Source organism: Stigmatopora nigra, chromosome 7 (assembly GCF_051989575.1).
Source record: "Stigmatopora nigra isolate UIUO_SnigA chromosome 7, RoL_Snig_1.1, whole genome shotgun sequence".
Taxonomy (NCBI): domain Eukaryota; kingdom Metazoa; phylum Chordata; class Actinopteri; order Syngnathiformes; family Syngnathidae; genus Stigmatopora; species Stigmatopora nigra.
The window spans coordinates 11,752,550-11,779,552 of NC_135514.1; the positions used below are offsets into that span (position 1 = coordinate 11,752,550).

The 27,003-nt window shown below is 41.2% G+C and overlaps 3 protein-coding genes and 1 long non-coding RNA gene across 5 annotated transcripts in view; 1 reads left to right on the forward strand and 3 right to left on the reverse strand.

The window, feature by feature from the left end:
• Positions 1–8,085, forward strand: part of LOC144199488 (uncharacterized) — an 80,872-nt gene extending 72,787 nt beyond the window's left edge. The window contains exons 8-10 of the mRNA XM_077721154.1: positions 543–641; positions 2,822–6,043; positions 6,290–8,085. Coding sequence (XP_077577280.1) covers positions 543–641; positions 2,822–2,831 — 109 coding nt within the window. The 3' untranslated portion in view covers positions 2,832–6,043; positions 6,290–8,085. The remainder of the gene's footprint in view (positions 1–542; positions 642–2,821; positions 6,044–6,289) is intronic.
• LOC144199483 (uncharacterized) lies at positions 1,593–10,284 on the reverse strand. Of its 2 annotated transcripts, none has more exons than XM_077721148.1 (3): positions 9,857–10,284; positions 9,398–9,511; positions 1,593–7,845 (listed from the first exon to the last, which is right to left on the reverse strand). In XM_077721148.1, exon 3 carries the CDS (start codon positions 7,455–7,457, stop codon positions 2,751–2,753), a length of 4,707 nt encoding a protein of 1,568 aa, XP_077577274.1. In that variant the 5' UTR covers positions 7,458–7,845; positions 9,398–9,511; positions 9,857–10,284; the 3' UTR covers positions 1,593–2,750. The 2 variants fall into 2 exon arrangements, with proteins under 2 accessions (XP_077577274.1, XP_077577275.1); XM_077721149.1 differs by having other exon boundaries at positions 9,383–9,511.
• Positions 10,285–16,714: 6,430 nt separating this feature from the next.
• Positions 16,715–23,345, reverse strand: shisa7a (shisa family member 7a). Its single transcript, XM_077721910.1, has 5 exons — positions 21,894–23,345; positions 19,700–19,854; positions 19,168–19,233; positions 18,361–18,546; positions 16,715–17,869 (listed from the first exon to the last, which is right to left on the reverse strand). The coding sequence occupies exons 1-5, from the start codon at positions 22,574–22,576 to the stop codon at positions 16,845–16,847; spliced, it is 2,115 nt and encodes a 704-aa protein (XP_077578036.1). The 5' UTR covers positions 22,577–23,345; the 3' UTR covers positions 16,715–16,844.
• An 8-nt stretch (positions 23,346–23,353) lies between these two features.
• On the reverse strand, positions 23,354–26,495 carry LOC144199991 (uncharacterized). Its single transcript, XR_013327019.1, has 2 exons — positions 25,945–26,495; positions 23,354–23,613 (listed from the first exon to the last, which is right to left on the reverse strand). It is a non-coding gene; the product is annotated as an uncharacterized LOC144199991 (long non-coding RNA).
• Between the last annotated feature and the right edge of the window lie 508 nt (positions 26,496–27,003).

Sequence of the window (27,003 nt, forward strand, 5' to 3'; positions counted from 1 at the left end):
CGGGTGAATCATTTGCGAGCGTGAGCACACACGTGACTGATCGAAATGAACCATGATGGGAAGAGCAGAGGCACCGTCACAATGTTTAGGCGTCATTTGTTTTGTCGTTTCTGTCATATCAGGAGTTTCCTATCCATTCCAAAGTCGTTATTTTGACCTTAAGTCTAGACTTTGGAGACCCTTAGCCTAGGGAGAATTTCATTTGGAGAGCTACCAACCATGTAGTGTCATTTTGACTTCACAAGTAGTATCAAAAGTTACATTTGTTTACAAGATGATAGCAATAAGTGTCCAAATCTTTCCAAATGGGAGAGCAGGCAGCGATTGAACAATGTTCATTCGATGACAACCATTCCAGTTTGAATGGGATTGGATGTCTACAGGTAAAACATTAAAATGCAGGATGTTATGATGTTATCACCATTGAAAGTCCATTTGAAATGTTACAGGAATTACTTTCATTTACTAGTTTAACACAGTCCAACTATTGCAGGATTTTGAAATACAATTAAAAATGACATTCTCTGATCTAAACCCCATAGAAACCTCAAGAGGACAAGAAATGGAGGAATCAACTTTCAACTGCAATTGCAATTTATCACATCGGGGGTCCAAGTTTGCTCAACTACTACATCGACAAGGTAAGAAAAATAATAGTACTTAAATTAATATGGATATTTGTGTATATATATTTTTTAAAAGCGCGATTATTTGTTAAAACAAGTAATATCAGGCTTCAATCATTCCATTCAAAATATCTTCCCACAAAACCTCAATTCTTAATATTTACTTCAATTTACCAAAATAATTTTATACTACTAAAATGTCTAAAAAAAAACAAGTTGATACACAGGTTATTCAACTTCCGCCAAATACAGTAACATTTGATTGTTCTGCCTGTCACTGTACATCAATGGCATGAATAGCTAAGTAATCTTTAAACCAATTCAAGGAAATCAGATCATCTCAAACAGCGTTAACAATCTTACTGCACATTGCTTGGTAATCACTGGTTTAAACTTTGGATTCGTAATACTCTAGTAGCAAAATACTACATTTTTAGTACTGTACAAATGAGTGGAATCCACCAGGATTACTATTCTTATTCTCATGTTGACCTTTTGTTAGATATAGGTCAACTAGTTTTACTTCCTAAGAGTTACTGAAGCATATTATGAACGTTTTTTATCTCTCTGTGAAACATTTTAAGTGGAAAATAGCAAAGAAAAACTAACAGCCATAAAGTATTATCCTCCCTTGTCACAGTGTAAATCCATGTGACTTGATTTGGTTGGCAAAAGCACGCTGGACCTTGGGAACAAGAGTCCTGTGTTATTTACTGACACCTAGTGGAGGGAGGTAAAATAGCAGTGAGTGGATTAAGGCCAAATTATGTTTTGAAAACCATCGGAATCCTCCATTGAGAGTAACAATTTACTGGAAAACGTGATATTTAACCAAAATCATTGTTCCTCGTGTAATATAATAGAAATATTAAAATAGGTGATGTTTATTTATAATATTTTTTAACAGGAAATGTCTTGACATTTTTTTTATTGTGTAGTGGTAGGCTTTAAATAAGAAGGGAAAAACCGGTTATAACACTCAAGTTTATTCGTTTCAAATATAATCAACTACTGGCTTTTCAGTAAATAAAGTGATAGAAATCTACTAAAACTATACTTTTTTTCTTTAGAAGAAAAACAAAATTAGATGTGAAACAGGCATGGACATGTCATATGGGAAGAAAATGAACATATTTCTTTTGAAGAAAAACAAAAAAAAAATGCGAGACAGTAAAATTATGATTGCAACTCGGCACACTAAAAAGTTGAGGTTCAGTCTAAGATTTTTGTGTGAGGACATTTACATACATAAATACATGGAATAGGTCATTTTGCTTGGAGAATAGGTCCTTGTATTGAACACAATGTAAAAGAATAAACTGCTAAAAAAGAGCATACAAATAACATAGGACAAACATGGTTAATTTGAATAATTTGCGTTCTATTCCTTGGTACAAAAAAAAAGCTAAAAACATTTTTTTTAAATAGGTGAAGGGAACATAAAGGCAAGGCTTTTTTTGTATGTTACTTCATTTTGGCAGGAGACCCTTTTCATTGAATTATCACTGACATTTGATCTATACGTGATTATAATCCCACGATCTTATACGAAGGATCCCGAAAATTAAATGTACACTACTCGAATAAGCCATCACATATCAATCAATCACCTCAGCAAAAAACTTGACCAAAGAACAAACATGCACTGACAATCTATTAACAAAATGTCTTCATCCGCAAAAAAGTCCCTACTCCTAATAAAAGCACTTTTACATATTTAGAAAAAAAGGTAGAGAAATAAAATCCTCAAAAGATGCTACATTACCTGGACAAAGTACACAGTAGAGACAGTTTTATCATACAGCAAAAAGGTATGTAGCGTGGATGCTAGTTAGAATATGAGGAAGAGATAGAAATATATGCAGGTAATGTAATCTAAACTTGCCTAAGTAACTGCACAGTGTCTGCCAAGCATAGTGTCAATGCACTTAAGGGGTTAGTTAGTGATTCCTATGAAAACAGTCACATATTTTTTAAGAAAAAACATTCCAAAAGAATCTGGAAGCATTTCATAAGATGCTTTACAGTAGTTGTTAACGCACTCAGTCCTAAAGTCAGCAGTTCTAAAATCAGCTATTCCGTTTTTTATGGGTTTTTTGTTGTTGTTGTCCCTTTTTTAAATGTTCAGTATCTATAAGATCCCAGTAGATGATATGTCATATCACCTTGACCATCTCTGGTTTGTCTCTCTGCAGGTTTTTTTGACGGCGACGTGGGTTTGTCGACGTCGTGGCCTTGCTCACGGCGGCAGGTATTTTTGTGCCTTTGGAGAAGTGTGCTATTCCAGAAGCGAGCAGAGCAACGTTGGCATGAAAAAGTCCCTCTAGCACGATGAGAAGCCCGATGGACAAAAGCTGCCATGGAACTCTGGGATTGCTTCCCACATACGCAGCAACGAAGTCGTTCCCGAGTGGCTATGGCTCTTTGTGGGTGTCTAATTGCCATGTGGACCAGCAATCCCGCTTTGCGAGAAAACACCGAATGAGGGCACAAAGGACAGCCGAAAGGCTTGACGGGAACTTTTAAAGACGACGGGATCTGAACCTTCACTCCCCCTGGGTTGACAAGTTTATACCCACCGGCGCCAGATCCTTCGCCTCGCCTAATCGTCAAGCGAAGACCGCCATGTTTTTTGCCTGGCTGCCCTCTGACCGTACGATTTATCTTTCTCTTCTTTCGCCTCCCTTCGAATCGGACTAAGTGTTGGTGGGATTGGTATTTATTTGCTCGCCAATCTCTCCTATCCGACTTTTTTTTTTTCTTCTTGTGTCGTCTGATTTCATCGTGCGGTAACTGGGTGTTGCAGTCGAGTTGCGCTTGGATCTGGGTGCCTGGCTGTTGTTGTTGATGATGAGGAGGAGGATGATGGTGGGGGTGATGATGATGATGATGTAGATGGTGATGTTCGGTGGAGGGCATTTCAGTGAGTGGCTGGAACGGGGCTGTGGTGTGTAGGGTACGGCTGCGGGATCCGGCGGGGTATATGTGTTCTCCCTTTACCCCGGCAGGGGAGTGTGGGTGGTGGGGTGGCATGATGGTCGAATTAGGCGGTAGGGGCTGTGAGTAGGATAGGGCGCTGGAAGCTGAGGATTGGGCTGTGCCTGCATCGTAAAAGAGGGGAGAGTAACCGGCTTGGGGTTGCGTTTGTTGGGCCTGTTGATGGCCGTGGGGAACAACGTTTAGACTTGGTGCCCCGTGGTTGTCGCCAGGTGGGGCCATTTGTAGTAGCGCGTTGGTAGCAGCTTCGCTCTCGGACGTCGATTGGTTGACGTCATTCCCTCCCCTGTTGTCCCCAGTACCGGCGCCATTGCCTTCCTGGGGGTTGGCTGTTTCGCCGCGGGTAATCCCGTGTTGGGACTGCCTATGTCGGGTGAGGCTGTTGGAATATGCAAAGGCTTTGCCGCACACCTCGCAGCAGAAATGCTTTTCTCCGCCACCTTCGTGAACCGTCTGGTGGTGAGCAGTCAGATGGAAGTGGTGGCGGAATGACTTCCAACATATTGCGCAGGTGTAAAGACGAGGCGGGGGTTGGGAATGCGGTTGAGTGTCTTGAGGCTTGACATCTTGAGGGTAGGAGTAGTAGGAGGAGGTGCTCGGTACTTGGTTCTGGCTCCCGTCTTGGTTCACGCTGCATTGAGGGTTTGGATTAAAGCTATTTAGGTTCTCGGGAGCTGGCGTGGTTGGGACTTCTTCCATCTCCCCCTTCTGGTGGAGTTTGCCATGTCTCCTGAGACTTTGCGAGTAGCCAAACTCTTTCCCGCAGATGCTGCATTTGTAATTCTTTGCCCCAGAGTGAACGGTTTGATGCTTGCTAAGGTGGAACGCCTCTCTAAAATACTTGCCGCAAACAGTGCAGTGATGAGGTTTCTCTCCAGTGTGTATACGGTCATGTCGGCGTAGGGTTTCGCGACGTGCGAAACCCTTGCCGCAGACGCTGCAGAGGTGAGTGCGAGGTAGCCCACTGGTTCCCATTCTGGGAGTGTACTGCCTACGTTTTGGGGGGTGCCCCTCGGCTGTTGGGTCTTTCTTAGCTCTGGGTTTGCGGGGACGTTTGGGTTTTGCCGCTGGGTTTGGCGGGTTCCCGCTTAGCGCCTCTTGGTTCCCACCACCGCGGAAACTCTTGTCCATGCCGGATGTTGACGGCGAACCTAGCGGGCCAAGACCGAGACCTCCGAGTAAACCTCCTATGATGTCACCCCTGTCGTCTCTATTCCCGGTCGCCGCCGTGATGGCGGAGATGGCGTTATTGACGGAGCTAGTGACATCGTCCTCCGAGTCGTCCAGTAGAGAGGAGAGGGGTAGGTGAGGCTGTTGTTGCTGTGGATGGTGGTGCTGGTTGTGGCCCTGAGAATGCGGGTGCAGTGTCGGGGCCAGGGGTGCCTTTCTCAGAGCTGGGCCGGCCATCCCGCTTCCACAGGGGGAGGCTCCAGAGTAGCACGGAGATGGATTACCTTGAGATCGGTGGTCTTCATGGTAGCCTGTGTAACGATTCCGAGAGTAGTCAGTGGGGTATTTAGAATCTGTTCTGCCCCTGTCATTTGAATTCCCTCCCCTTGCCGCCTGAAAGAGATCACATCCTAAACCTGATTTATGATCTCCTTCCCCAACAATGATAACTATGCCCTCCTTTTCCTCACTTTTCCCATAAATGACCCCCCTATTGCTCGGATAAGTTCCCCCTCCTCCATTGCCTCCTCCTATCCTGTCCTCACCGTCACTTCCAGACTTGCTGCCTCGTTGTTTTGGTCCCCTACCTGGTTTGCCGCAGGTGCCCGAGGCGGCGTGGTTGAGTAGAGAGGTACTTTCGCGGAAGGCACGACCACAGGCGGGGCATCGGAATGGTTTTTCCTCATGTATCTTCTCGTGCCTGGTCAGCGATTCCCTACGATTAAAAGCCCGAGAGCAGGTGGAGCAGCCATATGGGCGGGCCGAAGAGTGTAGGACCCCATGTTGTAGGAGGTGCCCCTTTTTCTTAAAGCCTTTACCGCAATCGGGGCAATGAAATATTTTGTCTGGACTAGGACAACAATTGGGCAAAGGTCGGGGAGTTTCTTGGGTCGAATGAGGGACGCTCGGGTCTGACTGACATTTAATGTGAACGGGATTTGGGCCAGTAGTGGTAGATTTGCTCGTGCCAGCTGCCGTTGGCTCGTGCATACGCATATGCCTTCGAAGGCTGGAAAGGTGAGGGAAGCTTTTACCGCACTCTCCACAGCTATAAATTGATTCGCCTTCGGAGCCCGTGTTGTTAACTTGTATTGAGTTTATGTTAGTAGATTTCGAGAGGTGAGATTCGTTAGTAACCAGCACCGAGGCAGCAGAAGACGAGGGAACGGAGGAGGAGGAAGAAGAGACTACGGATGAGGATGAAGATGAAGAAACAAGCATGGATGACGGGTCCCCCCCGCCCATATTTGGTAAGCCAACCCCACTTCCGATTAAAGCCGGGGGTTGATTGTGACTAAGTGCTCCATTGTTAGTACTACTGCTAGAATTAGTGTGACCGTTATTAGTGTTTTCAGACTTTCTCTGGGGTAAGTAACCAGCCATGGCCTTCTTCCTCCTACTACTACTAGTTCCGCTACTACTACTATTAGTACTACTACTAGCACCGCCCCCGCCGCCAGCGCCACCTGTACTTTCCGCTTTCCCGTCCTCTTTAGACAAAGACAAGTGAAGTGGCAACGGAAGCGGCAAACCCGTCTCCTGCTGCATAAGCGAAGCGATTTGATTGGACGAGAGGACGGGGATGCCTTGAAAGTCAAAGCCGCCTAGCGACGGAGCCTGCGAACCCGGGTGAAGCGGGTGGTGAGGATGGGAATGGGAATGAGGGTGAGATAGGGGGTGAGGCGGAAGCTGTTGCTGCTGGCTAGGCTGCTGAGACTGAGAAGCCGAATGGCCGTGCGAGTGAGAAGGATGTAGCGCGGGAGGCGGAGCCAAGCTAGCGCTAGACTCCCCGGTGGACTGACTTAAACCAATCCCCAAGTGGTTATGGCTACCCTGTTGTACCAGAAATTGCTCTAAACTAGCATTAGCAGGCACGCCGGAAAGGAAATACTGATTAGCGGCTAGCATGCAACTAAACTGTTGGTGGAGGCTCCGTGCATCAGACTGGGCTCCGACCAACTGGTGTCCCAATGAACTGACTGCACTGCTGCTACTAGGAGGGTTGTTGGAGTTGGCCACAGAGGTAGAAGGGGAAGGGGAGGACGAGGATGGGCCAGATGATGCCTGGGGGACCGAGAGGCCGGGATGCAGAGGAGGTGGGGGTGGAGGTGCGGATGTTACTAATCCTCCTAATCCCCCAGCACTCACGCTACTGCTACTTCCTCCGGCAAAGTGCTCAAAGCGACCTACACCTGGGTGTAAGGGTTCCTGCGCTAGTGCTGCCTCAGACGGGTGGAAAGAGCGCAGGAACTGTGGGTAGCCGGAAGAATGACTCGAGCCTCCGCCACTGCTGCTGCTGCTCATCTTGCTTGATTTTGAACGAGAGCTCTGAGACGACGAGGAAGGCTGCTGTTGTAACGGTGGGGGAGGAGGGGCACTCATCTTGGCAAAAATGGAGGCAGAATCAGAAAAGGCGTTACCTCTTGACCCCTGTAGGGGGCCCAAGCCCAGTCCAGACAGAAGAGCTCCAGACGACTCAGCTTGCTGCTGCTGCTGTTGTTGTTGTTGTTGTTGTTGTTGGTGCTGCTGCAGTTGGTGCTGATGGAGTTGCACTTGCTGCTGATGTTGTAGTTGCCGGTCTAAACCCAGGCCTTTAAATTGGTGGGCCTGATGCCCACTTAGCATTTCTATAATGTCCAAATTGTACTTTCCAAATTGGAACATTTCCCACTCACATGCACATGTGGGTGCAAGGCCCGAATCTCCAGTGCTAAGGAGCAGCCACCGGGTGTCCCCAGAAAAGGGAAAGTGGTGCAAAAAAATTTAAAAAATGAAAAAATAAACCCCGTCTTTGGGTTTGAGTGTCACTTTTAAAAAGGTTCTTATTTGGACTGTACAAAAATCTGATGTGGTTACGTATTCTCGATTGCTAATAATTTACTTCCATAAGCGATGGGGAGGTGTAAAGCTTAAAAACAAAGTGTCTTCAGTTTAAATTTTAAAAAAAATGGTTATAATAACTTATTGCAAAGCAGTTGAACGGGCTCCTTCTTGTTTCCTTTGAGAGTTACAGATTCCTCATCTGTGCTCAGCCAAGAAGAAGACCCTAACGCTGAAAAAAACACAAAGTTAAAGAAAAATACATGTCATAGAAAGAAGGCATTTCCTCCTCAGGGATTGACATTTTGAGCATATCAATTTGGGAAAGATGTTTATACTCCATGTTAAGGTACCAAGTGTAATAGAGGGTCACATTTAGGTATTTACTTAGGTTTTTTTGATGAATTAGAGAGTAAATATTTCTAAGTAAAAAAATTCTACTTTAGTTTTTCCAATTCAAACCACCCAAAACATCATATGAGGCATATATTTAACTTTTTAATTCTTTCACCACCTCATTAAATTAGTAATACTAAAAATTTGAGATCTTAAAACTTACCCTGGAGGTGGTTCTGCTGGATTGAGGCACACTGATGATGAATGAATGAACTGTTTTACTTTCATTAGTGAAAAAATACCATGAACATGCAATTTCTGTATGGCTAGTCTACAATGTATTGAGATGAAATGTAATGTGATTTAAAATGAGGCCTTTACAACCATAATAAAACATTATTTTGGATTGACAGCGTCTATGGTTTTTATTCTGCACCAACACTAAAGCATGAAATTCATTTAATTAATTTTAACATATTAATTTTAATATCAGAACGAATAAATACCATGGCACAATAAAATGCTGCAAGATAAGGGACAGTATCTTAAAACTTTACACAACTTACAAATTACTGTTTTTTTCATGGAAAAAATTAAATTAAGAGTAATTTTCTTACAATTAATTTCATCAATTTATTTTGTAACTAATACAACACAAATAAGCAGTTAATTTTTTTAAGTGCCAAGTTTTTTTTAATGACTTAAGTGTTTACGCAAAGGTGCACACCAAAAAATGGTCTCAAAATTTAAAAAAATCAGATTTAAAATCATTAATCGGGTCTGCTAACCCACAGCTACCGATAGTTAGTTTTACTATGTTACCTGCATCATCCCTTAACAGTTTTAGATACAAGTATTTTAACTGATGAGCAGTGTTGTGTTTGCACCACCCTTTTTGGAATTTATACATATTACAGTTATATATGTTTAGCTTTCTCTTAAATTAAAAATGTAATCCTCATCGATCGAATAATGATTGCTTTGTTTTTATCTTGGTTTCTTTTAAAACTGGAGTTTATACAATTTTCCTACAGTGTACATCTTAGTATCAGTCATCTGTCAAATTCTTACTGCAATAATAAAGTGCAAACAGCAATTTAGTGGAGATGACCAAACTTTCATTGCTTTTACATTTTTATTGCGGCACGGTGATAACAAATTATTACTCCATTGTGAAAATACAATGAGAGCATCATTATTTCATCTAAGGTTTATCGTTATTTGACTTAACTTAAGTGTTGCACGGTTTTATCAAATATAGTTGTCAGGCATTAAAAAGTATATCTTAGAACAAATAGAAATGTTTTTTTACGTAATTATTAAACTGTGGTGAGTGTATGAGGTGGGGGTCTTGTCTACACTCCAATTGCTTACTTAGTAGGTCATTGATTTAAAAATATACATAATCTTTTTATAATTAATATTTTGCTCACCTCTTTAGTTCTTACCATTTCCTCCAATGGATCCAGATGAGCTTTTTCGGAACACGATCCCCCAATTGAAGGATGGAGTTATTTTTTCGCATTTAGGGCCGATTCTCATTTTCGTGAAAAGCATAAATCCTGCAACAAAAAGCGACGAGAATTTAGTATCAGCCTCACTGCACAGTGTAAACACTGGAGGCGTGTTAAAGCATGCTAAACAACGTAAGAAGTCACAGAAGGCGCCTGCAATTGGCAATGGAGAAAAAGTAGGAGGAACAGCCAACATTTCTAAAGTGCATAATTCACCCAGGCATTCTCATTTCAATTGACCCGTTGTGGTTTGGGGGAGAAGCTGCTTCCAAACCAACATTAGCCACCACCTATCTAAACGTCGACAAAAGCAATTACTAGCTGCACTTTAGCATGATAACATTAGCTTTGGGTCAACCGGAGTTAAGAATTTCCACATAAAAATGTGCTTACCTGGTCGTCGAAAGCGTAAAAGATGGATGCGGCCTGTCACGCCTTCTTCGAGCCGAGCTAGCTATTAGCTCCAAGCTAACAGCTAGAAGCTAGCGCTGACTTCCGTTACTGCGTGTTATTTTCCAGTGTTTAGACGGAGCCATTTTCACCAACACCGAGCCAAAAGGCTAAAGCGAGTCCGGCCACTCTCTTGTCTGTCTCCCTCCGCGCTGCAAACAATCGCCGACAGATAACGCCACCGTCGTCCTTCCGCATGCCACTCGAACATCGAAGCAAGTCTGGAAGGAGAGTTTAGCAACCCGAACCGGAGGAAAATATTCGGAATGGTGGTGGGCGCTAATTATTTTGGGGTTAAAAAAAAAAGTGAGTGACGTGTGCTCCCCAAACATCGGTCCTTTCCGGCCCTCCTAATGTTTCCGGGTGGACTAGGGGGCTGCTCACTTTTACGAAAGACGCACTGCTTTTTTCACTTTCAACTATAATCCCCCATTTCCTCACACATAACTTCCTCACTTCAGTAAAAAAATATACATGACGTCAATTTCTCAAATTCCAATTTAATACTATTATAAATAATATATAATATATTCAAATTAGTTTTACTGTAAGCATTCATTCATATTGCATACCGTTAACCGTCGCATGGGGGGTGCTAGAGCCGAGTCCAGTCAATTATGGGCATGGAAGCAGGGAACACCTTAAAATGGGGAGTAGCCAATTAGAGCAAAGGGAGATAAATGACAACCAATCAAATTTACGGGGAATTTAGAGTGTTAACCAGGGTACAGTGAATGATTTTTAAATGCAAGAAAATGCAAAATCATCATTGGAATGTTCCGGAATCCATTTGGGGTTCGACCCTCAATCTCAGATGTGCTGACATTACAATTATAGTGCATAAATTATTTTGAGGTTCTCACATAAATCTCTGATGTAATTATTCTCTGTGCCATTTTTTTTGTGAGAAATTAAATCTAGTCTGTTTCAGTAAATGCTATTCATCTTTAGCAAAACACATTTTACATGTTTGTTGTTCCATTTTACATGAAATAATTATTGTATCATCTCTGTCTGTTATTATTCAGTCATAATTACCCAGATGTGAATCATACTACATCTATGTATCCATAAATATTTCAGAAGTATCCATCACATCTGATTTGGAAGAATAATCAACCAGCAAATCTTTCCATTAAATAAAACTCTAATTGTACACTTATGAATACCTCATCCTAACTTTAATAGCTACCATTTTTCTGCCATATTTTAGGTCTAATATCCCTAATATAATTATGCAATACTTTATATCTTGCCCCCCAAAATTAACTCATCTCTTACAACTGACAATGATAGATATCCAATTCACTTAAACTGTCTATGCATACTCACCCTTCAAGTCACTATCTATTAAAATCGGGGTATTTAATGACTAATAAAAGTGCAAATCTTACACAATACGACTTTACAAGTAACCTTATCCCTGTATAATTGTATTATACAAGCCCCCCTGCAAAAATACATCTCAATAGCATCCTTTTTGAACCCCTTGGGGTGAACTACGCACAGCAAAAACCCGTTTTTTGTCGACGGGAAAGCAATCTGCCGCATTCCTTCATTGCATTTCGATGCAATAAACGCAATCGCAAGAGGCTTTTTATTTATTTTTTTGAATAGCAGTTCCATTTCCTCGTCAGGAGTGCAAAGCGCAATATAACTTTGTGTGCCTGAGACAGTTATTTGGAGGCTATTTGTACTTTTTCATTTCATATATCAAAAGTAGAACTATCTATACTCCCACAGGTACGGCTAACCTTGCTGCTACTGCATTATACAACATATTTTTTCCATTTTTTTTCATCTATGTGCATGTTGCCTTGCAGTTTTCTCACTGTACATTCTTTTTTTATTACAGACACTTAGATTTAAGCTGTTTTAAAAATAAAAAAACTGATGAAAACATGACTAAAAACAATGTTTCCCATCAACTTTATTATACAAATTGTAAGTCATTGTCGTATCCAAGGGGATTGATGCACTAAAACAATAACTATTTTTTTTAAAAATGGCTTTTTGAACCTTAAAATCGTGAAAATTAATTGTAATTTTAAGCTACAGGACGCCATCTTTGTAGTCCTTACAATTGTCACTTACCTTTATGTATTTTTTGTCATTTCTAGTGGCCATTTAGCTTTTTTTTCGCTCAAAGTGAATTACTAATAGTTCAAAACACACGGCACTTCATTTTCTCTTTTTAAAAAAAAGTCCCTTACATTCCCGTGTATTGTTATTTAGCTCTCAGCGGTGAAAAAAGATATACATTAATGTATCATAGTAGCCTGACAAAAAGGCCATGACAAGAAGCAAAGACTGCAAACGTTATGAGTTTGGCACTGTACACTTCATTAAATATACTAACACAGAATTTGCTTTGTAATTCTCAAATGAATGAAGATATCACTCAAAAAATTGTTTTCTGATTGTACTAGCTATACAAAATACGATACTTGCACAAATTAGATTAACCATTTAGAAAAATATGAGTGCGTGGATTTCAATGGATATGGCTTATGAGAGTTTTACAGACTTTGCTACACACCTTTTTGTGGCTCTATTCAAAAAATTGCCAAAACTAAACTTAACCCACTCTCTCAACAATAGACCCTTTTTACATGTGACATCAGAACACGTACACTTTGGCCGGCGTCCATTTGTTTTCACAAAAAAACGACACCGAAGTGACGCTAGGACGCAGCGCAATTGGTACGACGACATCAATGTGACAAGGGTCTATTTCCCTGAAAAGAAGTCACTGATTTAACCACCAGACTCTCTTAGACATAAACATGCCATAAACGTCTTGAATTTATCATGGAAATACAGGTTTTAACTCTTTACACTGTAAGAAAAAATGCTAACAAGCTAGCTAACAGGTTTAGGTCGAACTTTTCTTAATTAACTTGCTGTTTTGAGGATCCTAACTCATTTGAGCAAGTTAATATGAATTAGACTTGTAAGTAATTTCAATAAATGAGTTATATTAATTTTCATGATCAAGTTTCTGGCCCATTCTTACATTTCTCATAGTATTGAACTTGATAAATTGTGTTTAGTTGGCTTGGCTTAGTTAGCTTAGCTTCACTTCCAAACCCTAAAACAGAGGCTAGCTTGCTAGCTAGCTTTACCTCAAATTCAAATTCCACTCTTAGCAATTTATACATTTAATACATTAAATTAAAGTCCAGTTCATTTAAAATGTTAAGTACAAATAACTTAAAACCAATTGACTTAAATTGTTGAGTTTAAACTACTTAACTGAAGTCCAGTCTACTTAAAATCTTGGAGTTTAACCTCTTTTCTATCAAAATTTGAACCATCAAGTGAAATTGGTGGATTTACCAACTTTTTTTACAGTGTAAAAACTTAGTAGTACTACTATTTGTGTATAAAACCTGTTCCAAAACATTCTATTATACTTTTTCTTCCCAAACTTGATGTCAACCCACAAAATCTCATGATATCAATTTGCCATAAGGCCAAATAGGCACAGTACGTACAACTAGAAACAATAAAAAAGACCAAAGTGTCCAGACGTACTGTAAATGCTTTGTTGTAGGACAGATTCAAGCATGCATCTAGGAAACGGGAATAAGGAACATAAGGAAAGGGAGGGCCTAAAAAAATAAATAAAATAAAATAATAGAATAAAAAAAAATGTAAAAAAAATAACAAAAACAGAATGCAGATGCCAACAAAATCGATCCAAAAAACAAACACTGAAATCCCACCAAGTTAAAATGAACATCACATCAGAAGATAATTGTTGATAATAACTATAACAATTATAATAATCATCAATAAGAACACTCCATCATATTCATAACAACTACATTTAGCACTGCGTATAGGAAGATTGTTCGGATGAAATCTGTGTCCTTTTTTTTCACCAGAAAAAAAAGAAAAGCCAGCGCTTGAATTTCCTTTTGTCGTTTAAAAACCGGAGAGAAAAAAAAAAAAAAAAAACAAGACGAGGGCTCACTTGTGCAAATTTCAGTCTTTTTTTGTAGTGATTATTTCAACTGTAACCCCCAAATTGCTCCTCTTTTTTGTCGTCATGGAATTCTCAATACGCAGTGACAATATCAACACAAAAATCAAGAGATAGTATCTTATATGGACCACAGATAATCACATACTACAGTGTATAAGGATAGGATAGCCCTTAATATATCGAGAAGCGTTGTTATTGATGTTTATTGGGGTTATTTTGGGGCCTCATTCTAGCCGCAGTGCCTTAAAATAGTGTACAGCGAGGGAAGATGTTTTTTGGGGGAAAAAAGGGCTTCCTGGCCGTTTGGCGTCTTGCGAGTTTCCACGGAAAAGCGCTTGTTTGGAAATTGGCAAAAAAACGCGTTTGGAATGGTGATTGTCTGACCAGCTTCCTCTGTGGTTTTCTTAAGTGTCTCCACAAAAAAAATGGCTTTTGAAGGACATGTTGGGGTACGTGCAACCTTTGCGACATGGTCTATTTGTGCTGTGTTTAAAATCGAAAAAAAATAAAAATAAATAACAGAATCCTTGGTTACGTTAAAGCAAGGTGACGATTCTTAAGTACAGTGCACTTGAAAAGTTTACACACCCCTGTTTAAATGCAGGATTTTTGAGGAAAATGAAAAAAACCCAATGTAAAATCTGTGTCCTTTATTTTAAGTTGAACTCTTTCAGTGCCATTGAAGATGTTAGATTGTGGCTGAAGAGCCACATGTGGTTTTTTTCCTATTATTTTTTCTATGAACGTAAATTATCTTGTCCTCAGTTCATATAAATTGGACATCTGTCATTGTCAATGGCAGGAATTGAGTTCATCAGAGGCACTTTGAAATTTTCAACGTATTTGTGGAGTTTGGATGTGATTGGTTGAATGATTGACAGCCAAAATTATTTTTCTATTGTCTTGTAGTGGTAGTGATCACCAATTACAGTGAAATACAATTATCGTTAAATGCTGCTTTTAAAATAAATAAAACAAGTTTAAATGATTTAACTTAGTTTTTACATGTAAATTACATTACATTAGCTTGTTAAATTATGCTATGTAAACAAATTTCCTTTCCTCTGCCTTGTTTTTACATATACAGATGCTTAAAAATGTCAAAATAATGAATATTATGGAAAATTTTACTTGTTTAGGAAGCAAATAGTTGCCACAACCTAATACTTTTAAATGATTCTTTGATATTTTTAAAATGACATACCTTTTACAGAGAAAAAATCTCATTGATTAGTATTTAGGTTGTTTCCCTACAAAGTAAAATAATGAATATTATGTAAAATTTTACTTATTTAGGAAGCAAATAGTTGCCACAACCTAATATTTTTAAATGATTCTTTGATATTTTTGAAATTACATACCTTTTACAGAGGAAAATCCCATTAATTAGTATTTAGGTTATTTCCCTACAAAGTAAAATGACACAGTAAAGTTAAATTCTATAGTAAAAGCCCAAATAAATATCCCCCAAAATCTCCTCTATTTAACAAGGGGTGTGCAAACTTTTTCTTAATACGCACTGTAATCATGGCTCTTGGTTATTTGGTAGCCCATTTAATTTTGCAGTCAACTCCTGATTTGAAAGAAAGGGGGATGCTGTCGCTGTCATGGTGGTCATAGTCATCATCATCTCCCCACTTTTTGGACCAATCGGTGAGACTTCCTTATAAGCTAAGGTCACATGGCAAACGAGGCAACCCGGGGAGGGTGTCGGTTCACAGTTTGAATTGGTGCGGGCATCCCGGCGTCTCCATCATCCCAAAAGTCCAAAAAAAAAAGTCGATCTCGCCAACAGGGGTGCCGTTTCGAGTCAGTTTCCTCCCCCGTGGCGAGGTCAGACCGGCGTTTTTCCACTCGGAATCGTCTCGTTTATAAACCATTGTAGGCGAGGAGGGTTGTCCAAGTAGGTAGTTGACTCCCTCCTTTAAATAAATTCTCTTCTCCCTTTATCAGTCCTTTTTATATATACAGCTTATCTAATATGGCTCCTGAGTCCTTTTTTTAATAGATTTTTTCATTTTTTTCTTTTAAACGGTCTACTATACTGCTTTTTTTGACCCTACTGTTCTGTGCAAGTAATGGCACTGCTGTGTATATATGGCAAAGATGGCAAATTCACTTACAAAATATGGCTGATGTATGTTCTCACACAATTGCAGCTCGCCCTAACTATTCTAAAAAGTGGTCGTATTTAAGCGGATAGAGTTTACCACAACACTAGTTAGAATTTTCTAAGTGGTAAGAATATTTAGTTTGGGGTGAAACTTCAGGATAAACCCAAAAAAATGCTCTCTGACTAATTAAATGGACGCTGATAGATTTCCAATACAGTTAAGCTAGGGCTACGTTTACAAAAATGGTCTATTCTGATTGGTTTAGCCACGTACGACAGATAACATGCAGTGAACGCTTCAATTCCGATTTTTGTATCCAACATCTGTAATAGGATAAAATTCAAATATCTATCCAATGCCTCTGTAGAATGAAGACATTCTGTCCATGTATGTTCTAAAACATGTCATCATTGATTGACACAACATACAACAGCTGTAAACAAGCAATGGTAGGTTAAGGTGTGGCCTATATTTTCTCTTCTAGATTGAAAATGACATTAAATGTATCACTTAAATGTTCACAATTGCCACAAAGACCTTAAAAAGGGACCATCTCGACTTTCTTAAACTACAGTGCGCATGCGTGTTGAGTTATTTTGCATTATTTTTCCATCTACACGTAAAAAATATGGTATGAATGTAGCCAAGGTCGAGATTCCTGAAGTTTCACCCCCCAAAAAAAACCCTCATTTTTTTGTGAGTAGCCAAAGATAAAGTTGTGGTATTATTATCTTATTTCTGGCAGCTATGGATCTACGAGTTAAATGCACTGGGTCCCGCGGCGTGGGGGCGAGCTGTACGACAAACGCGTTGCGTCGCCGCCTCTTCACACCGTCACCTCATTTTTGCTCCCGGTTCGAATCCCCTGACTACCTCCGCTTCCCCCGGACCCGGCGCTACCGGCGCCGCCCCCTCCCGGGATGAAATGCAGCTGCTCGATGGTGTTCTGCCGTTTGGACGCGAAAGCCATCCTGCGGGCATTGTGGCCCCCTAGGGTTCCCGTTCCCATGACGACCCCCGCCCCCGGCATCTCTCCCGCCCAGCCCATACCCCCGCTGATGTGGCCGGTCATACCCGGATTCCTCTCCTGCTCTCTTCCGGACGTCGGGTGAGAGTTCATCTTGATCATGTGATGCCGGTCCAGGGACGGGGTGGCGCACACGTTCTGCTGGGACTGGGCTTTTTGCTGGCGGGGGAGGGTCGGGACGCCCCCTCCTGGGTGGGTGTATGGATCCATGACTCCAATTCCGCCCATTCTCTCCTCCAAGTGGTCCGGGGACATGAGCATCCGGTCTTGTCTCTCTGATCTGTCATGCCTGTCTTGCCTATCTTGCCTATCTTGCCTCTCCTGCCTATCTTGCCTGTCCATCCTCTCTTGCCTCTCTTGCCTCTCCTGCCTGTCTTGCCTCTCTTGTCTGTCCTGAGTCTTGCGGGTGAGGGTCTGCGTGTTGGAGTTCTTCCCAGAGGCGGCCATGGCTTTGTAGTACTGGTGCTGCTGGTTCTTGGAAAGACGCGACAGGGTGCCCGTGTTACCGGGGACGTCCCCCATGTTGAGGTGCTGGTCGTTGGGTTTGACTTTTCGGGGTTTGGAGAGCGTCTCGTAATTGGGGTTGTACTGGGGCTCCGGTGGATCCAGTGGGTAAGGGTTGGGGGTCGGCGAGGTGGGCATGCCGGAGGGCGGTGGCGGGATCCAGGGTCGGGCCGCGTGCCTGGGAAGCGTTCCTCTGGCGCTTAATGTGTAGTCGCCGCCCCAGTGGAGGTGGTGCTGTGAGGACTGGAGGGCCGGTTGGGCGGTGTGCGGTCGCCGCTTGGTGGTGCAGTAGCCGGAGGAGTACTCGTCGAGACCCTTTTCTGAAAGCCAAACGAGATGCGTCTCGAGTGTTTAGCCGAACGCAACGTCGCGTTGGGGGTGGGAGGGTGCGTGACCGGGCGTTTCGTCAACAGACAGTTCGTCACCGGACAGTTCGTCGACTGGACATTTCGTCGCAGGACATTTCGGCGCCGGACAATTCGTAAGGTTAATGGTTAGAATTAGGGTTAGGGAATAGTGGCTAAGGTTATAGTTAGGGGTAATGTCTGGGGACGAAGCATATGTTTGACGAAATGTCCGGGGGACGAAATGTCCGGGGAACGAAATGTCCGGGGGACGGAATGTCTGGGGGACGGAATGTCTGGGGGACGAAATGTCTGGGGGACGGAATGTCTGGGGGACGAAATGTCTGGGGGACGAAATGTCTGGGGGACGAAATGTCTGGGGGACGAAATGTCTGGGGGACGAAATGTCCGGATACCGGAGGGTGTGGCCACGATTAAAGCCTCTTTGGAAAATGGACAGCACTTACCCAGCCGCTTAAGCGAAGAGTATCTGTTGAGTTCGGGTTTGGTGGCACTTTCATAGGAGGGAGGCAGCTGGGCCAGGTTGTGCAGGGAGTGGTGGAAGGAAGGCTGGGACTTGGTGTTGTTGTGTTTACTGGAGAGCAAGGTGCCCCCCGCCGCCAGTTGCGCGTTGTTCATCCGAGGGGTGCGTTCTGCCGGGGGGTAAGCCACCGGGGGAAAAGCGTGTTAAATGAGATTTGCTCCTCTTGATATACTGCGTGCCACGCAGACAGTGTTTCCATCGCACCAATTTTCACAGCGACACACACCTGTGTTGGCTCACTCCCAATACACTATCAAAAATCCTTTACATGATAACTTCACCATTTTATTTTGTTTACTAGCATGATAATAATGTGTTATGCTCTTTGCAGGTCAGTATGACTTGTCACTTATTCTCAAGTAAATACTAAAGTTCACGAATATGTACACATTATATATATGTATGTGTATGTATATATATATATATATATATATATATATATATATATATACACACATACATATAATTATATATACACACACACACATATATACATGTGTGTATGTATGTAAATCTATATATATATATATATATATATATATATATATATATATATATATATATATATAGACATATATATAGACATAGAAACAATAACAATAACAACTCATAATGTTGTACTTTAGTAGCTTGCATTTCAGTGAATTTTATGACTCAAGCCTGCCAATACTTATATTTTTAACTTGAAAAACGTACTTAAATCAGGGCTTTTGTTTTTAGTCGTACTTACCAATTGTCGCGGTGTGTTTCGGGCTGGAGCCTGAGGTGTTTATGAAATTATGTTGTAGATTCCCCACTGTAATTAGAAAACATAATAGTTCATCATCAGCTCACAACATTGCTATCTTTTTTAAAAATTTGGCTTTATCCAATCAAGAGATTATTTTTATTCAAGGACACTCAACACCCTCTCATATGTTTTTCTTTAGCGACTGGATCATGAATGGCAAATTAAAATCTTAATTAGTCCAAGTGTTCCAAAAAATGACTACACATGCAATACTTTACAACATGTTATTATTATTATTTTTTTTAAATTCTACCACAATAAACAACGGCAAAGCAACTTGTCCACACACCCGAGTAGCGACCCGACAATTTAATACTCCCGTGAAAAAAAAAAAGAAAAGGTTGTGAAAACTACAAAGCTACCGTTGTTGAAAAAGTTGTTAAAATAATCTCGCGTTCACACATTCCATCCACGGAACAATACAAAACCATAAAGTTGTGGGTTTGTGCCGCAAATAGCTCCGCACACTCACGTCTGTTGTCTTTGCTTGGTAGTCCTGGGGCGTAGAGGTTTTTCTGAGGACGGCCTAGCGTCCCCTGACCGTCCCCCACGACTAACGCCATACTGTTGTTCCTCTCGTCCTGCTGTACTGGAGTGGACTGGTGTCTCAACATGTCCACCAATGCCCTAAAAAATAAATAAGAGAAGAAAAAAGGCCTTTACAAGTGATATTAAGTCGTTGATTGCAATTCGCTGCCAATCCCAGCAGCTCCTGGCATCCACTTTAACAAGTTGGATGACCTGAGAAACTTGCCACCTATTGACAGGGATTAGCAGCATTTTTTTGGACTGTTTTACAATAAAATGATTATTTTTTGTTTTTTTATACTTCTAAAGTAAAATATTTTGAGATCTATAGGCCACTTTTAGGTCTTTTATTTGGAATTTAGTGAAATAAAACAAACAGCAGTATGCCAACAGGGCAGCAGTAGGTTTTTAGTAGGTGTAAAAATGATCAATAATTCAATATTTTGGGCAGAAATAGAACAAAAAAATGTTTGTTTGTTTGTTTGTTGAAGCAAGTACTGGTTATATTCATGGATTTGAATAGAATTGTAAGGATTGAAGGCTTTGGATTGAAATCATTTATTTATGATTAGTAAATTAATGAATCTTAAATTCAAAGATTTTCAAATAAAAAATTAAGAAACACACTTCAATGTTGATAATTGTTTTGCTCAATAATGTATACACAAAGGATATAAACTATAGTATTAGCTAATAATTTCGTAGCAAAACTACACAAAGTAAGGTTTTGCAAACATTTCTTGAAAGATAAAAATACATATTTTTACACATGTCTTATACTGAAAACAGATTATTGAAAAAATGTACTTTCTGCGAGGCCCTTATTTATGAATATATCACTTTTAATTAACTTATGAGACTTTATTTTTTTGTTGTTGTTATTGAATCACAATCTTACTTATTGACATTAGTTACTGTCTTATGTGTCCTGCATCTCATTAGATTGTACAGGTAATAAAGTTTGTAGTTTGCATATGTTAACAATAGGGGTATTTCCATGATTAGTATTAGTACTTGAGTTGTTCAGCGTGTAGAAGTGAGCGACAGCCCCGTAGCCTCGTTCACTTTCCAGCTGATGACTAAGAGAATTATTGTGCGGCCAGAATGAGGAATCTGGGCCATTCATTGAGTCCTGAAAACCTCATTTCTTCACATCATTCATTCACGGATAAGTGGAATGAATAAGCACATAGGCTAAAAGTACTGGGGTTCCGTACTCAGGTGGAAGTACAGTCAAAGATTTAACAAACTATCACTATCACATATACAACTACTATAAATGATATTAATAACAATCTGGTCAAAAAGAGAAGTGCAATTGCCTGACTACAAAAATGGCGTCTTTTGGTCGCCGGTCTTTTGGGCCCTTTTGGTCATCGGTCTGTTAAGTACTGTATAATATCTAAGTACTGTTTAATATCTAACTACTGTTTAATATCGAAGTACTTTTTAATATCCAAGTACTGTTTAATATCTAAGTACTGTTTAATATCTAAGCACTGTTTATTATCGAAGTCCTGTTTAATATCGAAGTACTTTTTAATATCGAAGTACTTTTTAATATCGAAGTACTTTTTAATATCTAAGTACTGTTTAATATCTAAGTACTGTTTACTATCTAAGTACTGTTTAATATCTAAGTACTGTTTAATATATTATATTCGTGAGAGAGTTTAATATCTAAATATCTACTGTTTTCAACAGTAATTCGATATTAAACAGGAATTAGATATTAAACTCTCTCTCTCATGAATCAACAGTAGATATTTAGATATTAAACTCTCCCATGAATAAAATTTTGAAAGCTGGTTTCAACAGTACTTCGATATTAAACAGTACTAAGATATTAAACAGTACCTAGATATTAAACAGTACCTAGATATTAAACACTACTTAGATATTAAACAGTACTTAGATATAAACAGTACTTAGATATAAACAGTACTTTGATATTAAACTCTCTCTCATGAATATAATTTTGAGAGCTGGTTTCAACAGTAAACTCTCTGTCACCATTTGAACAGCGACCAAAAGACTGGGGACCAAAAGACCGGGGACTAAAAGACCGGCGACCAAACGTCCGAGCACCGGCAAAAACATCAATAGGATAAATGCAATTTCTATATTAAAAAACTGACCTGGGCATGTTGAGGTCCCTCTGGATGGCTTCTTGCTGGACCTTGTTAAAAACAATCTTGATGCCCACCGCCACGGCCACCATGAAGACCACCACGCCTCCGATGACGAAGCCCGTGTTATGGCTCTGTTGCTTGAGCGGGTCGAATTCCGTCTCGGGATCCTCTATGAAGACGATGGTGGGGTCGGACTTGGGCGTGGGGGAATCGTAGTTTTTGCAGCTGTTTTGATCCAGTTGACGATTACGATCGGGGCAGCAGAACCTCAAGTGGCAAGTCCCGCAACAGTAGATGTACGTGTCTGAAGTGCAGTTAAACGAGTTGTCGAACTGACCCATCACGTCGTAATAACCCTGACAGGCGTCTATCCACATGTCCACGAGGCGTGGCGGCGCCTGGACGGCGCCCAGGGGCGGGGCCAGGGCGTCAGACGACGTCACGTTCTTGGGGAACATTTTTTGAGCCGAGGGTTTGGGCGGAGACTCCAGGTCTTCGCTTGTGGGGGTCTCCGCCATCTTTTTTGGGGCACCGACTCTACTCCAAGGGGCGGACAATTTAGGGTTGAATTCCTGGATTGAGTGGTAAGGGGGCGGGGCGGAAGACATGGGCATATCTTGGCCAATGGCGGGCGGGGCGGCGAGGAAGAAGAGCGAGGCGAAGATTCGGAGCTTGGCGGTGGACGTCATTTTTACATGACGGTGGGATTACGCTTTTGTTGGGGAGGTTGTTTTAAGCCGGCCAGATGAAATTCGGTACAAAAAGAAGTCGGAAGCGAACTTTAATTTCTTTTAATGCCTTTTTAACGGCAAAAAAAATGGATTTTGTAGAAACGCCCTATGAAAAAAAAAAATGGTTTTACTCTAGACTGGAGAGTAATTTAAGGTATGAGGCGTTCCTTGACATTCCTACGCTTATGGCGGCACTTGAACATCAATTTTTTTTCCCGCGTATATTTCAACGTAAACGTTATAATGGGTTATTTTCTGTGCGTGACGGCACATTCAAAAAATAGGCACTCGTGGGAAATCTCATCTCGTTCGCTGACTTCTTAAGGGGAGCCCGCCAGAGACGCCCCCCGCCGTATTAGCTCATCTTGGGGCATATCTATAGATACACGTTGTACTTTTTTGTACCCGGATTATCGTATCTAGCCACGGCTGGAAGTGTGACGGGGGTGCTGGTGGTGGGTGATAATGAGGAAGCTTTTAAGTGTGATGATGATGATGATGATGATGATGCTGGAAATTAGGAGTAAGCACAACGCCAGGAAATGGCTTCCCGCATTCGTAGCGACGACTTCTGCCGTTCTTTCTCGCTCGCTTTCCAAATTGCCGGCGCCATTTAAAACGGGGCGACTAATTAAACCAGCGTTGAATGGCGTCTCCGCGTGGAAGAAATGAAAATTCGCCCCTAAATTAAAAAGGGAAGAAAAATTAGCCCTGATTTTTTTTGGGGGGGGGGGGGGGGGGGGTGAGTGGGAGGAGTTAAAGAATAGTACTTTTGTAGGGGAAGTATGTAAATGTGAGGGGGGGGGGGGGGGGTTGTATACTGGCAGATCCGTCACCCGCTGGAGAAATTATAATGATATGTAATTAGGGGAAAAAATGCGTGGTGGAGAATAGAGGCTCCTGCAGTTTTTTTTGAGGGGGTGGTTGGGAAAAGGGGGGGGAAAGGGGGCCAAAAATGACTTGAGGGACCACTTGGGTTCAGGCTGGGGGGTCCGCTGGAATAAAGAGAAAAAGAGTTTATTAGTGGGATGGGAAATTGTGGCTGGGGTGGGATATTTGACCAAAATTCAACATTCTGATCTTATATGAAGTATACACATTGTGATTCTGTCAATGACATTTTTTTTTAACAAAATGAGGGTATTGATCAATGTTTGACATCTTGACCAATTGGTGTATAGATTCAGGTCCAGCAAATTGCCAGTTAGATGGTGATATGATATTGATTCTTTGCTCGTGGATGTAATACATGTAGCCCGTACTATAAGTCACATGTGTCAAAGTGGCGGCCCGGGGGACAAATCTGGCCCGCTGCATCATTTTTTGTGGCCCTGGAAAGTAAATCATGAGTGCTGACTTTCTGTTTTAGGATCAAATTAAAATGAAGAGTATAGATGTATATTATATTCCCTGATTTTCCCCCATTTAAATCAATAATTGTCAATTTTTAATACATTTTTTTCTGTTTTTAGTTTAAAAATCAGTTTGTAAAATCCAAAAATATATTTAAAAAAAGCTAAAATAAACATTGTTTTAAATCTATAAAAACTGGATATTCAGGGCTTTTAATCCAGTTCTTTTAATCCGTTTAATTTTAAAAAATCATTAAAAATCATAAAAAAATAATGCGGCCTGCGAAACAACCCGCGTCTGACACCCTTGCTATAACTAGTCGTTTGTAGCTCGATGGCCAGCACGCTCGACTGCCAAGATGGCGCTGAGGATCCAAATGAAAGCAGCAATCAAAATTAGATTTTTAAGTCAAAACATCTCATCAGCAAAACAGTTTTTTATGGCTTTTCTAAAATGTTTTGTCATGTTTTTTTTTTTTTACATTAATAACCTGGTAACTGCAGCTACCAATAGTTACCTTAACTTTTATGGGTTTTTTTTAGTCTAACAATGCATTGAGGCAATGATTGGTTAAACAACAATCCAATAAAATCAATCAAAACATAAAACATCCATTCAAATCTTTCACATATGCCATTTTGAGAGAATTCTTTCCATTCAAATTGCAGAACTGCTTTCAAAATACCTTCATATTTTAAATCTCTTCAGCAAAAATGGACAAAATCTTGTCAGACTTTATCAAATTTGGCTTCCATACGGTCATAAAATTGATGATCTCTAAAATAAATAAAAAAAACAGGCAAACGAAGGGATGTAACATCGCACAAAGAGAAGCAAGCAAGAAGATATAGACGTCCACGAGTGGGAGGGCAACGTGTGGGTGGGTGGCTACACAAGCCAGTCCTTTTCTCCCTGCACTTAGCGCTCGCTACATCATCACCAACATTAGGACGCATGTATACATGTCCCAATAATGGTCAATGTGGCGGTGTGCGTCAAAGTAAAAGACCATTACCGCACGTCGCTTTCCTCTCCATCTTTCTCTTTCAGCCTTTTCTCTCGGAATCCATGCGTGGGTTGAGGCAGCTAACTCTCTCAGAATAGCACTGCAGCGCCGTCTGAGTCGGGGGAAGGGGGGATACCAGGGGCTTTTTGACGACCACGGACGTCAGATTTTGTTTTTTTTTCATCCCATGAGGTGAACGAAGGTTCAATTGCCCCGCCAATGACGGAAAAGCACATCAAATCAATACAATTGAATGGAAAAGTAGTCAAATGAATGCCATACATTGATAAGTGTCAACATGTAGATTGACAAGTCACCACTAGGCGGACATTTGGGGAAAATAAGCCAAAATTGTGCAAATTCTTGGTTGAGTTAGCCGCACCCAGCGCGTCTTACTTTTCGGGGCAACAGGTGCGAGTCGGGAAAAGCGTCAGAAATGTCGGGGAATATGCAGCAAGGAGGGTGAGGGGGTGGTCCAAAAAAATAAATAAATAAATGAGGGTTTCAATTAAAAAAGGATGCTTGGTAGCATGTTTTGGGAAATGATGATGTTTTTTTTTTGGTGCTGCGCAGTGAGCGACATCGATTTTAATCTGGCGTGTTCATTACTTGCAACTTGTAACGGGGAAATGGACAAGACTTGCACGTATTGCGCGGACGCCGTCGCCGCCGCTGCTGTGAGTGCGTGGGTGGGTGGTTGGGTGGCTAGATAGATTGGAGCCGGTTTGTCTGCTTCTATATAGCTTTTTTTGTGCTATTATTCGCATTAAAAGAGAGGATGTTTGTGCTAATCCATAAAAAATACGATGAAAATATAGATATGTACAGGTATGATGTATTTAGGAAAACAGATGTAAAAAATATGGCTTGAAAACAATGAATTGAGGAAAAAAATGCAGTCAAATGATGATGATAAGGATAAAAAACATTAGCTTTTAAAGTGTGTATTGTGTGGATTGTATCTTACCTGTTTTTTTTTAGTTTGTGTCTCCTTTCAAATGAATCAAAGATTCCGGATTATGGATTCTTGTATGTGGATCCAAACCACCTGTTTTTTTCTTCTTATTTTTTTATCTTCCCCTTTTTTGTATTAAACTAAAGCTGTGTCGCAGGTCTCCATCGTCCTGGCTCCTGCTAAATCCACGCGCAAGCACGACATATAGAGGAAGAAGGGGGTGTGGGGGGCGTCTTAGCAACGGGGAGGGTGGGTCAGTAGCAGTAGCAGCAGCACCACTACCACCAGACGAGATGTTCTGAGATGTTCTCACACATGTCAACGTCGAGCTGGAACATTCCCCCTCAGCAAAGAAAGACCAAGAAGAAAAAAAAAGGGAAAGCGCAATGGGATTTGCACTACAACTTTTAGCCTGAAAGACGCAATCCGTGATTGGACTCTCTGATGAGACCCTCTTAACTCTGCTTTGGGCTGATTAAGCGTCTTCTTCTTCTCATCATCACTCCAAGCGCCAGGCAGAAGCGGAAAAGAAGTTTAAATGAGCGCGATCAGCCTCCGGTGAATGTGCGAGAAAAGGGGGGGGGGGGGCAAGAAGAGGAGGAGGAGGAAGAAGACGAGGGGGGAGAGGAGACATAGAGACATGGTTGCCAAGGCAACTGTGTCATTATGTTGGTGGCAATTATGAAAGCGATGAAACCAAAGGAGGGAGGGGAGGGGGGGTTGGGGGGGTCTTGGTGCAAAAAAATGCGTGAATACACTAGTCACTTGTATTCAATGTACTTATTGGTCAATCCATTTTGATTGGGAGGGTTGGCATGCTGTAATGGGTTGGATGTGAAGGGTATTAGGAGCATCGTTTAGGTTTCTCTTCGATTTTTTTTTTGAATTTTGTTTTTTGGTGTTGATTGGTTTTTTTTTTTTTTTTCTGACGTGGGTGAGCTGGAAACTGTCCCGGTTGACATCCGGCGAGATGCGGGGTACACCCGGGACTGGTCGCCAGCCAATCGCAAGGCTGTGAAAATCACATTAATGTGTCATCTTGTCAGCGTTTTATTAGAAATTTTGCTCTGT

What these genes read in the sequence shown, in the direction of transcription:
- LOC144199483 (XM_077721148.1), bottom strand. Translation starts at nt 7,457, where the DNA reads ATGTTCCAATTTGGAAAGTACAATTTGGACATTATAGAAATGCTAAGT.
- shisa7a (XM_077721910.1), bottom strand. Translation starts at nt 22,576, where the DNA reads ATGACGTCCACCGCCAAGCTCCGAATCTTCGCCTCGCTCTTCTTCCTC. An exon ending in ACCAAGCAAAGACAACAGAC is followed by an intron (nt 19,234 to 19,699) that starts GTGAGTGTGCGG and finishes TTCTAATTACAG; the next exon opens with TGGGGAATCTACAACATAAT. An exon ending in CTCTTCGCTTAAGCGGCTGG is followed by an intron (nt 17,870 to 18,360) that starts GTAAGTGCTGTC and finishes TTTGGCTTTCAG; the next exon opens with AAAAGGGTCTCGACGAGTAC.